Below are 11,621 nucleotides of genomic sequence, written 5' to 3' on the forward strand. Positions count from 1 at the left end.
TTTCTGTTAGTTTGCCTGTTTCAAAGAAGGGAAATCCTTTCCTCTTCAGGAAAAATATCAGCTCTTGCAAAAGAGGGTGTTTCCATCCAAAGCCTGATCAAAGTCTTCCTGAACCATTGATGACCGTGAACAATAGCTTTCTCTCGAATGGCCCCGGTACATCCCATCACTTTATCACTTTAGTTTTACAGTATTCACAGGAGGCTCGTTTACTTACAGCTCACAATATGTAGCGTGTCCGTTTCTAAAAGAGGTTTTAATGTAAGGACTTCCTAAATGCATCTTTTTGTGGGAACAGGCTGTTGTCTACAACATTCCACCGTGACTGTTATGCAGTTTAGATTAAAAAACAAACAAATTAGCAGTTCTGTTAAATCATTTTTGCCTTTATAAATGTTCTGGGTTTTTTTTTGTCAGCCTTTGATTTTTGGTTTTGGCATCTTTAAGCTTACCTAATGTTAGATAGGTATTTATACATATTGTTGTGTTTTACAACGCATGCCTGTGTATGGCCAGTGAAACTTAGGGAGGGTTACTATGTTGTTCTCATAAGGAGGCTGTTTTATTTTCCTCCTTAATAAAGGAAATAATCCTTTGATCTTTTAAGAAAAAAAAAAAAAAAAAAACAAATCAAACATGGAAACCAAAAATAAATATCAGGTAATTATGAACAAAAAATTATAGTTAAAATAGATAAATGTACAATAAATATACAGAGTATATTTAAAATATACAATATATGAATTGATTATACGCATAACAAACTTACTTATTATATTCTAGAAAAAGACCAGATCCATTTTTGTTGCTGTTAAGTCCCGTAATATGGAACTAAAATAAATCGGAAAACTAACTTTGTACATTTATTTAGCATGCTACCTGTTTTCATCAGGTTGTATCAATACCCGATATCGATACCAGTACCGGACGAGGCCCCGATCCAGCACTAAGTGGTGGTATCTGTAATGTGAGTACCAACAAATAGGGCACCGATACCATTTTGAGAGCCAAAAGTTGTTTCAGCTATTGTCACCCATTCCAGGTAGGCAAAAAAAAGTTTTACTGGATTCACTTTGTATTAGTCTTTTTCCTGCTTCACAGAAGTAGGCAGCAGCTTGACAAAGCCATGATGGCAATTATTTTACGTCAAAGTAGTATGCAGTTCTTCATATATACACACACACATCAATTTCAAACAGATGGTATCGGTATGGTCTCGGTATCGACCAATACTGCACAGCCAGGTATCAGGTATCGTATCAGGGCCAAAGATGGCAACAATAGTTGTATCACAGCTGGATCTGTGAGCATATATTTTTCTTAGCCCTTGCTCCTCTATTTTGCTTCCTTCTGTCCATCTAAGCCCTTACAATGCTGGTTGTCCATGTCTTAGAACACAGATTTTAGTCTCAGAGACACTTATTTTAGTTTTTAAATGAGTGAAAAACTTAGCACCAAACTGCTGGCTCAAGTAGTCTATGAACCTAGAAACAAAAAGCTGAAATCCTCAATCAAGATGTTTAAAAACCTGTTTATTTAGGGTCGCCTTAATTAATCTTTTCATTATTTATTGTAATAACTTCATCACATTAAATATTCATTTTTTTAATAACCTTATTACTTTAAATACTCTGTTTATCATTTGATCTTATGATGCCACTGCAATGTAGTTTTCTCTGTGTTTTCCTGTTATTTTTTGCTCTTATAAAACAGTTTCAATTCAATTCAATTCAGTTTATTTATATAGCGCCAAATTCACAACACATGTCATCTCAAGGCACTTTACAGTTCAACCAGATCATACAGTCAAATTGATTCAAAGTTTTCTATCTAAGGAAAACCAGTTGATTGCATTGACTCATCGACTCAAATACAATCCCTCACACTAAGCATGCTTGTAGCGACAGTGGAGAGGAAAAACTCCCTTTTAAAAGGAAGAAACGTCCAGCAGAATCAGGCTCAGTGTGAGCTGCCATCTGCCGAGGCCGACTGGGGTTCAAGGAGACAGAAGCGAGATACAAAAATCAGCTGCAAAAGGTGGCCCCGTCTAGGAAACACACAGCCAGGCCAATGAGCACCGAGCCAGCTCCCATGACAGAGGACGAAGAGAGCACATCCAGCCAGTCACGGTCAGGGAAAAAGGACTACACTGGAAAATTTGAATAGTCCCTTCACTTAAATTGGTTAGATGAATAAGTTTCCCTCACCTGGACTAAATTCACACATGCACATGTGCAATATTTGGAAGCGACTATTGGAATAAGTAACTTTTCTCAGGCATTGCTATCAAACACCAGACGGGAGAAATATTATGCTTTTGGAACACTACAGCTGTTTTGGAGATTTAAGCCTGAGTGCTTTATTTGTCACAGTTTTAACCTTTTTCCTCAGCATTCTGAGTGGAGTAGGAGCATATTTATGTAAGAGGCAAACTTTTGAAGCAATTTCTAGACATTTGACGATCATTACTGACATGCCATTTGCTCTTTTTAACCATGATGATTAAATACAAACTCAAAAACACTTTGATGAACTTTACTAATGCAAAAAAGGTAAAGAATTATGGAGGACGCTCTAACTGCTGCAACTATAACCTTATCGGTTGCCTTCTTCTGGCCTGGTAAAGACAAGTTGTATTTTTTCGGCGGTTACATGAGTTGTGCAATATACAGTATATACTCACAACTCAACGTCCAGCTATGATTACGTGAAAAGCTATCTAACCATAAGAGCACTGGTGTAAGTACAGGAGTAAATAGTGCAGTCTATTATTTTAAATCCTGCTTTACTTAAACGATGCTGAAACAAGTTCTGGAGAATCTTAAGAATCAGTGTTCCCAATCTGTTCTATAACTAAAGGTGCTTAACATAGTGATATTTGAACATTGAAGTGATGACAGACAAAAGCATGAGTCTAGAAAACATGGACCCCCAAACACTTTTTCCTTTTATTGTTGTATTTATTAAACAAATGCATTACATTTTGCATATAGTTTTTTTGTATTTGTTGAAATAGAAGGTTTAAAAAACACCCTTAAATGGGCCATTTTGAATACGTTGAACACTTCAATGCAGGAAAACACAATAAATGATTCTTTCTCTTGTGATTTAAAGATTATTTAGTAATTTCTTGATAAAAAGATTCTTTTCAGTAACAAACATTTCCACCATTGATCAGTTAAATTGGAGTATAATAGAATCAAAGTTGAAGGTGCAAATACATTGATTGTGGTTGCTCCTCAGAGTGCACCACAAGCTCTACATTCACAGCTAGTCACATGCTTGTAGGTATATCTCCTGGTAGTGAGATCAGAGCATTCCACCTCCAGCTCTCTGAACTCTGAGCTCTGCGCCTGGCAGCAGCTGTAGTCCTGCTCCACATGCAGGTATTCGCCTAAAGATATCCTGTTGAAGAGGAAAACATCCATGCAGAGACAAAAGGAATGGTGGTAAATATTAACATTCTGTGTGCTGGTTTTGAATAGATGATCTGGGCTCCTCCTTACCAGGGCTTTGACGGGCAGTGGCCCTCACACAGAGGTACTTCGATGACAGTGGAGCACTCATTAATAGTGACGTTCATTTTGGACAGCTTGGGTGCACAGGTCTGGTTACCTATAAAAAGCCAGAGAAGAAAGTTTTAATTTCTATTTATAATACAAACAAGTTACTACCAATGGGGCAATTTTAGATATTGTATTGTTACTTGACTTACAGGTGAAGCAGCAGCTTTGGTTCTTCCTTTTACCCTGGAGAGCCAGTTAACAACAAGTCGTGATTAGATTAAATGATTACTGGATTAACTCATCCTTTAAATTAGCTATAAAAGGGACCCCCATTTTATTAGATAAAGGACTGAGTGACCTGCATTTATAATGCTCAACAGGGTCAGAGCAGACTGTTCTTGCTGAGGACACTGAGGTCTTTTAGAAGGCAGGTTGAATTCGTAAAGACCTTCTATGACTCTGTTGTGGGATGAACCAATCTTTATGGAGCTCTCTGTTAGAGCAGTGGCTTATTTGTCGCTTAGATAAAGCGGCTGGATAAGCTGATCAGGAAAGCCAGCTCTGTGATTGGATGTCCTATGGATTTAGTGCAGGAGGTAGGAAACAAAAGAACCCTAACTAAAATTAAATCACTGCTGGATAATGTTTCCCACCCCAGACTGCTGCACTTTAAATGCACCAGGGAGCGTTATCACAGATCCTTCTTCCCAGCAGCTGTAAGACTTTATAACTATCACTGTTCCCAACAGCCTCAACAAGTTGTCACATTGATGCTGGTTTTTGCACAGTTTCTGCCTTAGCCAGTTAAAAAAAACATATCTGGTGTTGCTGCTATTTTTTTTCATATATCCATTACTGAAAAATGTTAGAGCAGCAAAAATATTATAGCAAAAGTTGTCACACACATGTGGACCTTAAAAAAGTTTATAAAAATAACAGAATATGTGGCAGAGTTAAGAAAATAAACAAATAAACAAATGTACTGTAGATTGTTTTTGCAATATAAATACTGTGCATTTGGAAAGAAAAAATAATCAGTATACAGCTGTGGACATATCCATCACTGAAAAATGTCTACAGCTGTATACTGATTATTTATTCTTATAATAATTGTTTTGCTGCTGTAACACCACAATTTCCCCATTGTGGGTCAATGAAGGGATTTTCTATTCTATTCTATTCTAATCTAATCTATTCTATTCTTTTGTATGAAAACTAACACTTAACACTTAGATAAAAAAAGTCAATCTCTAGATATGGACATTCTAAAGAGAAATTACAGCATTTTACGGAAATACACGGACTCAGAAGGCCTTAATATAAATATATGCCTGTTTTTTTTCTGATTTGTATGTCTAAGAAAACACGAATTACAGTGCATTTATTGATAATCATATTCCATTAAGCACTGAGTTTAATGGTCTACTAGATAAACTTTTTCAACAAGTCCTTATGCACATAAATACAGACCAGTATTAGAGGGCTAGTCTCCTGCAACACTTAAAAGCCTTTTAGCTTCAACACTTCTGTGTCCAATAAGGGTTCTGCATAGCTGGACTGGTAGGGAGGTAGTTTATCATTTGATTCAGGTTTGTAGGTCAAGGGGCTTATCAGAACATTGCAGGTCAACACCCCTGGATTTGAGTTTGGACTAGCACTTTACTGTCTTAGACTATTGCAACAGCATTCTTAAACAAAGTAAAATAGAGGGTGAACTCTGTAGAGACACTAAGCTGTGGTACCTCAGGACAAATCTCTGTTGGACAGACAGATTCACTCTGGATCCCCTCCTCAGTGCAGACAAAGGACAAGCAGGGATCATTGGGGTCTTTCCATGTGTCTCCCAACTAGGCAGATAAAAAGAGGAATACAAATATAGATGAAAATAGAGGGACAGATTTTAAGGATTTATTAATATAAAACAACTTACCCTGTATGTGGTTCCATGATAGCTGCAGGTCTTCTCAACTGTAAAATACAGCAACAGTTTACTAATTAAAGCAAGTTATTGCAAAAGGTATTATTGGGAGCTGGTCTTTTTTTCTCATTGACACTACTCTAAAGTTTTACAACATTTATTAACATAAAATCAAAGCAAATATTCTCTAAAAAAGAACTTTTACTGTGTCAAACAGGAAACCAGTAGGGCAGCAGCCCCCTCTTGTGGTGGCTCAGGGGGATAACTTAGCTTTTAGCTGTATTGTTATTGATAATTAGGGGAATAAAATCTAATTTATTAATTCTAATATCTAAATGCACAGCTAGTCTCTGCAGAAACAAAGAAAAGTAAAAGCTTTAAGTTCCACAAGTCAATTTCCTATAAATTAGGAAACTTTACTCTTCCTTTTAATTCATGCTTGCAATCTGATAATTATTTTGGCATGAAAGTGTTGTAAGGAGAGAGTTTAACAGATTTTTTAATAGAAAAAACACACAAGATTGCATCTTTAAAAAGGAGCTTGGTAAGTAACATAAAATATTTTTCTAAATCATACATGCAAAAATGTATTTTTGTGTTTAAATATAAAAAACAGAGAGAAATACATTGTTTATCTTTTCTGATTAATGAAGTATTTTTATTAAATTAAATTGAATTTGTACTGAATAACTTGCAATCAGAGCACTAATTCAACTTTTTATTGATGTGCTCAAATACAACAGGGACCTTGCGTAAAGCCACATTCCTAATGAATTGAATAAAAGACATTATTATTGCCATGACCTATTCCATCCTGATTTAAAGTAAGAAATTCTTGACAGCGCTGTAAATATTTAGGAAATACACATCTAATCTTGAACTACAGCCCTCTGGTTTCTTTGCACACTTTTTAAGGTTAATTGTGAGTTCTTACCACAAATCGGATCACCACAACAAGTGGTGTTCACCAAGGTTTCATTTGGGGAACAGACTGGCGGTGGTAAAACAGGTTTTGGAACACACTCCTCAGCGAAGGTCTGATTACTACATATACACAGGTGGCAATCAGACTCCCAAACCTCTCCAGGCTGGAAAACAAAAACATTCATATGTTAGATGGTAGTTTTAGGTAATTAGATGTTAAAAAAAAAATCTGCTAGAAATCCTTTTGATGCTTGCTTTGACAAAGCAACTTGTACAATCACTGAAGAAGAAAAACTTACAAACTTAGGCTCCCCGAGTGGTCCTTTACAATCTGAGTTTAAAGAAGAAACATTGTAATTTCTGGAAGAAGACTGAAACAAAATTTGAAATACCGAAGTATAAAAAGTTGTACTTACAAGGACATTGATTCACACAAACATTTGAGTGGCTTCCTGCCCTGATAAGTCCTGGAGGGCAGAAACATCCGGAGCTGGTCTGAACCAGACTGGGCCCTGAGTTAACGACTCTAAATAAAAGAGAAATATCTTGATAAATCGTTGATAAACATTGAGAAAGAGCAAAGACAATAAGTATCAATCATGTCAATGTTTTTCACTGTATAGTGATTCACAGTTGGGGATTTAAGGGGGCATTAAATTAACACCATGTATCCAAGGCAACATAAATTATTTACACAACTAAAGTAATCAAAACAAATTTGTGGGTAAATTATGAGTGGAATAACATAATAACATAAAACTGTCTGTAATTGAAAAGCACACTCGGTTCCTATCAGTGCAAAGTTATATATTAGATTATCGGCCAATTAAAGTGTATCAAGATTCATTTTCATGGTGTCAAACAACAAACAGTCCTTGATAATCGACCCAACCACGCTCCACTGCTCATCAACACCTCAGCTGTGAGGTGGTCAGCAGCACACAATTCCTGGGGGTGCACATCACAGACAACCTCACTGGGACTGTAAACACCACCTCACTGGTCAAAGGGGCAAAAAAATCGCATGTACTTCCTGCGGACAATGAGGAGAGCCCACCTGCCCTCACCCATCCTCACCACCTTCTACAGAAGCACCATAGAGAGCATTCTGACCAGCTGTGTGTGGTGTGGAGGCTGGAAGAAGGTGAGGAGAGTGGTGAGAACAGCAGAGAAGATCATCTGGGCCCCTCTTCCCTCCATTAAAGACATTACATCCCAGCGCTGCATGTCCCGAGCCAGTTACATAATCAATGACCCCTCACACCCCTACCATGGACTGTTCTCCCTGCTGCCCTCTGGAAAGAGGCTTCACAGCATCCTATTCAGGTCCAGCAGATTCTGAAATATCTTTTTCCCCACAAAACTCTAAATGATGTCACAGACCCTGCATCAAACTGACCATATCAATAGGTTTTTTGCAACATGTTTTTTCTCCCACACTGTTTACATTTGATCACTGCTCCGCTTTAAGAAATGGAAATGTCATGAGAGCTGTGCAAAACGAAATTTTGTTTTGTAAATTACAATCAAAGTTGTAAAAGTCTAAGTGATAGGTTTAGGTTTCCTTCCTCCTATTGGACTTTGTAGGTGCAAAACATCATGATCAGGGTATTTCCTCTGAATGTTCTGTTAAGTACTGTTGTAATCATAATTTGAGAAAAATAACATTTTACCATTTAATGTTTTTTTTTCTTTACAACTTTCTGAAAAGTCAATTAAAAAGAATATTGAGAAGTTTTAAGATTCAAAAGTCCAGATTCTACAGGTAGGCAATGTTCCCAAGTATAAAGTCTGAGAAAGTAAATTGGATTTACACAGAAAACAAAACTGCTTGAATAGCCGAGTTCATCAACCAACTTCAGCTTGAGAGTTTTGTAGACTGTGCAGAATAATAATTCATAATCCCAACAGAGTGATGCAATAAAGTATTTCTCTATATAACAGATGCTTTGAAGTTATCATTGTCATACAATTTCACTTATACTTCATTTAATTTAAAGGCTACAATACTTTGCTTCTCTCTCTTTCTGGGTTACTTGTGCTGTTATGGAGCTGATGACAAACATTTCCACTGAGAAAAATGTGTTAAATACTTCTTTTATTTCCGGCTGTATTTTTGATGAGTGGTAAACAGACATTTATTAAAAAAAATGTCCAAACCCTCCAAAGCAGAAGTCATCTTTTTTATCTTGGCATTCCTTATAAATCAATCCCTTGGGACATTCCGCATCTGAAACACAACAAAGGGGAGTGACCTTAAATCAAGCATTAATTAGAAATTAGTTCATTCATTTCTTTTAGAGGCTTTGCTCTACATAGGAGAAAGAGGTATAAAGTGCTTACCACAACTTCCATTAGTCAGTTCTCTCCAGTCAACACAGAAACCAGCATGTATACATTCCTTTGCTGCTTGTTCCAAAGAAGAGCAGGAAGCATTTAGAGTTGTGCACGAATCAAATTCACAACTCTTCTTTATGATAGTCATATTGACATATTTGCTGCAGTTAGTAAACACCCTGCAAAAAGACAAATATTTGCTTTTAAAGTAAACAGATGATGATGTCACACTTTTCTAAAGGAACAGATTTTGTGTGTAGCATGAAGCGTACGGGTGGTCAAGCAGTTGGCATAATGAGTTTGGTACACAGGTAGGTGGGGGTCCAGTGGGTTCCGGGGGATCATCGGTGACACACGGTACATCGACCGGTGCGGAAAAACACTCCGGCTTCAAAGGGTCATAGTATAGCCAGTCATAGGATGTTTTATCACAGCAGGTGTTGTCCTCAATCTGGCCTCCTCTACGGATGCATGATGCACCACCACACACACCTTTAGAGGGGAAGGAAGTGGAAAGATACAGCTTGCTTCAAATGAGTGTTTTTATCAAAAAAAAAAAAAAATACACAGTCAATTTTGTTGTGTTAAAGTAAAACTTTAAGAGGTAAATTTAACACCAATACAAGTGCATTTGGTCCCACTCTAATTAGTGTTAAATTGACTTTCTACATAGTGTACATCTTACTCCGGTTGTTTTAATGATGAGTCAATTTACTTTGACTCTGAATATTTAGCCCTGTGGAATTTACTGTGTAGTCTCCAGAGACAAAATATATGTTTTAGATGATATATATTGGATTCAAAATTAGTATTACTATATTGATTTATTACTAAATTGCCCCTCCTTGAACCACTGCCTTAATGTGGTGGAGGGGTTTCAATACCAAAATGATCACAGACATTATGCTGTTGCGGGCTTAGATGCCCCTTAGTAGGGTACCCAAAGGCAAACAGACTCTGGGTGACAGGTCAGTCAAGAAGTAGTTCAATATAATAAACTTATGATGACAAATAAATTGAAGCACATGACTTTGTCAAGTAGGAGAATGAGGTCCCCCAAATCTGAGGCCTTTGTTCTCGACTGGAAAATGGTGGCTGTGTTAACTGCAACACACACAGATGACCTGGTTTCTGAGCATAAACCAGGCTTAAGCCCCCAGAGTTAAATTGACATCTTCCGGTTTAACTTGTACCTTTTTCGACAAAAGACTACAGATTCCATATTTCACAACAAAAACAGAAAAGTTATTTCAAAAGACTAGAGAAAAAGCTAAACCTAGTAGCTATCAAGCATGGAGTGGTTGCATCATGCTATGGACCATCTGTCTATGAAGTTACTCTTTTAGACAGATACCAAGATGAGATACTGCACATCACTATGGTATGCAAATTAAAAGTGCAGCTGAAGCATGATACATTAGCCCAGGAAACACTGTTGAAAAGGGAGTTAACAGTCATTTGTAATTATGAATCATCACTTCTTGTTTATATCTTACCACATTGTCCTTGGGTGTTGTTGACAAAGTGCTCCATGGCCAGGTTGACCACTAGCGTGAAAGACGGGGAGAGAGAGACAAAGGATCGGATCTCAGGAAGGACGATTGACACTTTGTAGTTTGTGGTTTCAAACATCATCCCCTGCGCCTTAAAGGGTGGCTTAACGATCTTGTTATTCAGAGTGGCCTGAAAAAGACACATCAAAGTCAAGCCATCTGACTTGATGCAATATTTCTTAACTAGTTTGCAAACTTTTATACTTAAAATAAGAGAAAGTAGTTTATCTGCTTTTATTTTAAGAAGCAGTATAAAATTATAAAACACAGAAATTGATACACTAATACAAAAAAAAAATACCTTGATACCAACAGGATGCGTGGTGATAGTAAGTTTAGCTGTGTTGTTCTGATACTTCACAATAACAGCTTTAACACAGGAGCCTGGGAGTGATGGTGCACAGTAGAAATTGTCCACCACAATGGCCAGGTGATGCTGTGGGGATTGCTCTTCCACGAGGGTGTAGGTGCAGTCTTTCAGGAAATCAAAAGTTACTCCACTGAAAGAGATGTAGTGTGGGTCTCCGTAGAGCTCACAGCGACCTGGAAGAGGTCAGATGAGGAGTTAATTTTCTGCAGTATGCAAAATACAGTAATTAATTTGGAAACAAATATATTGTAACTGTGATTAATGAACACTTACAGTCACACTGCCACGTTTCACAGCATCCATCAGAGATCTTTATTAATTGACCCCTGGGACATTCAGGAATAACAAGCTCCGGACAAACCACAGGGGTCAGCTCTATTTTTTGATTTACACAGGTCTTGATGAAACAGTCCTCTGTCCAAGTTTCACCACAAGCCCATTCTTTTTTCAGCTTCAGGTCTTTGCAGACGCAGTCTTTTTCTGTGGATGACACAAGCAGAAAAATTACACAATATTTAATTACAAAGTTGCTTTGTCAAATTTTAGGGACAATTGCAAAACACTCACGGCTATCTGTAGAGGGCTCTGTTGTCGTCAACGGTAATTTAGTTATTATATTAGCTGTTGTGGTTTGCTCTGTGGAAATGGTAGAACCCTTTGCTGTGCTTAAAGAGATTGTAGTTTCAGGAATAGAAACACTGGTACCTAGAGTTGAGGTTGAAGTAGTTGTAGAATTAGTAGTCCCCTGTGTTGAAGTAAAAGAAGTTGTGATTGCAGGTGTGGAAACAGTATCTGCCAGCGTTGAGGTTAAAGTAGTTGTAGATGGTGGTGTAGAAACTGTAGTTCCCAGCGTTGAGGTTGAAGAAGTTGTAGATGGTGGTGTAGAAACTGTAGTTCCCAGCGTTGAGGTTGAAGAACTTGTACATGGTGGTGTAGAAACTGTAGTTCCCAGCGTTGAGGTTGAAGAACTTGTAGATGGTGGTGTAGAAACTGTAGTTCCCAGCGTTGAGGTT

At 37.5% G+C, this 11,621-nt stretch overlaps 1 protein-coding gene across 1 annotated transcript in view; it reads right to left on the reverse strand.

Moving 5' to 3' along the window:
• Positions 1 to 3,048: 3,048 nt before the first annotated feature.
• Positions 3,049 to 11,621, reverse strand: part of LOC107099299 (mucin-19-like) — a 29,689-nt gene continuing 21,116 nt past the window's right edge. The window contains exons 30-44 of the mRNA XM_015397356.1: positions 11,176 to 11,525; positions 10,882 to 11,088; positions 10,540 to 10,781; positions 10,182 to 10,368; positions 8,958 to 9,177; positions 8,692 to 8,864; positions 8,509 to 8,578; positions 6,765 to 6,874; positions 6,648 to 6,679; positions 6,359 to 6,512; positions 5,437 to 5,474; positions 5,249 to 5,353; positions 3,716 to 3,749; positions 3,507 to 3,615; positions 3,049 to 3,405 (exon numbers count right to left, since the gene is read on the reverse strand). Coding sequence (XP_015252842.1) covers positions 3,240 to 3,405; positions 3,507 to 3,615; positions 3,716 to 3,749; positions 5,249 to 5,353; positions 5,437 to 5,474; positions 6,359 to 6,512; positions 6,648 to 6,679; positions 6,765 to 6,874; positions 8,509 to 8,578; positions 8,692 to 8,864; positions 8,958 to 9,177; positions 10,182 to 10,368; positions 10,540 to 10,781; positions 10,882 to 11,088; positions 11,176 to 11,525 — 2,197 coding nt within the window. The 3' untranslated portion in view covers positions 3,049 to 3,239. The remainder of the gene's footprint in view (positions 3,406 to 3,506; positions 3,616 to 3,715; positions 3,750 to 5,248; positions 5,354 to 5,436; positions 5,475 to 6,358; positions 6,513 to 6,647; positions 6,680 to 6,764; positions 6,875 to 8,508; positions 8,579 to 8,691; positions 8,865 to 8,957; positions 9,178 to 10,181; positions 10,369 to 10,539; positions 10,782 to 10,881; positions 11,089 to 11,175; positions 11,526 to 11,621) is intronic.

Source organism: Cyprinodon variegatus, unplaced genomic scaffold (genome assembly GCF_000732505.1).
Source record: "Cyprinodon variegatus isolate N-32 unplaced genomic scaffold, C_variegatus-1.0 Scaffold28, whole genome shotgun sequence".
Taxonomy (NCBI): Eukaryota; Metazoa; Chordata; class Actinopteri; order Cyprinodontiformes; family Cyprinodontidae; genus Cyprinodon; species Cyprinodon variegatus.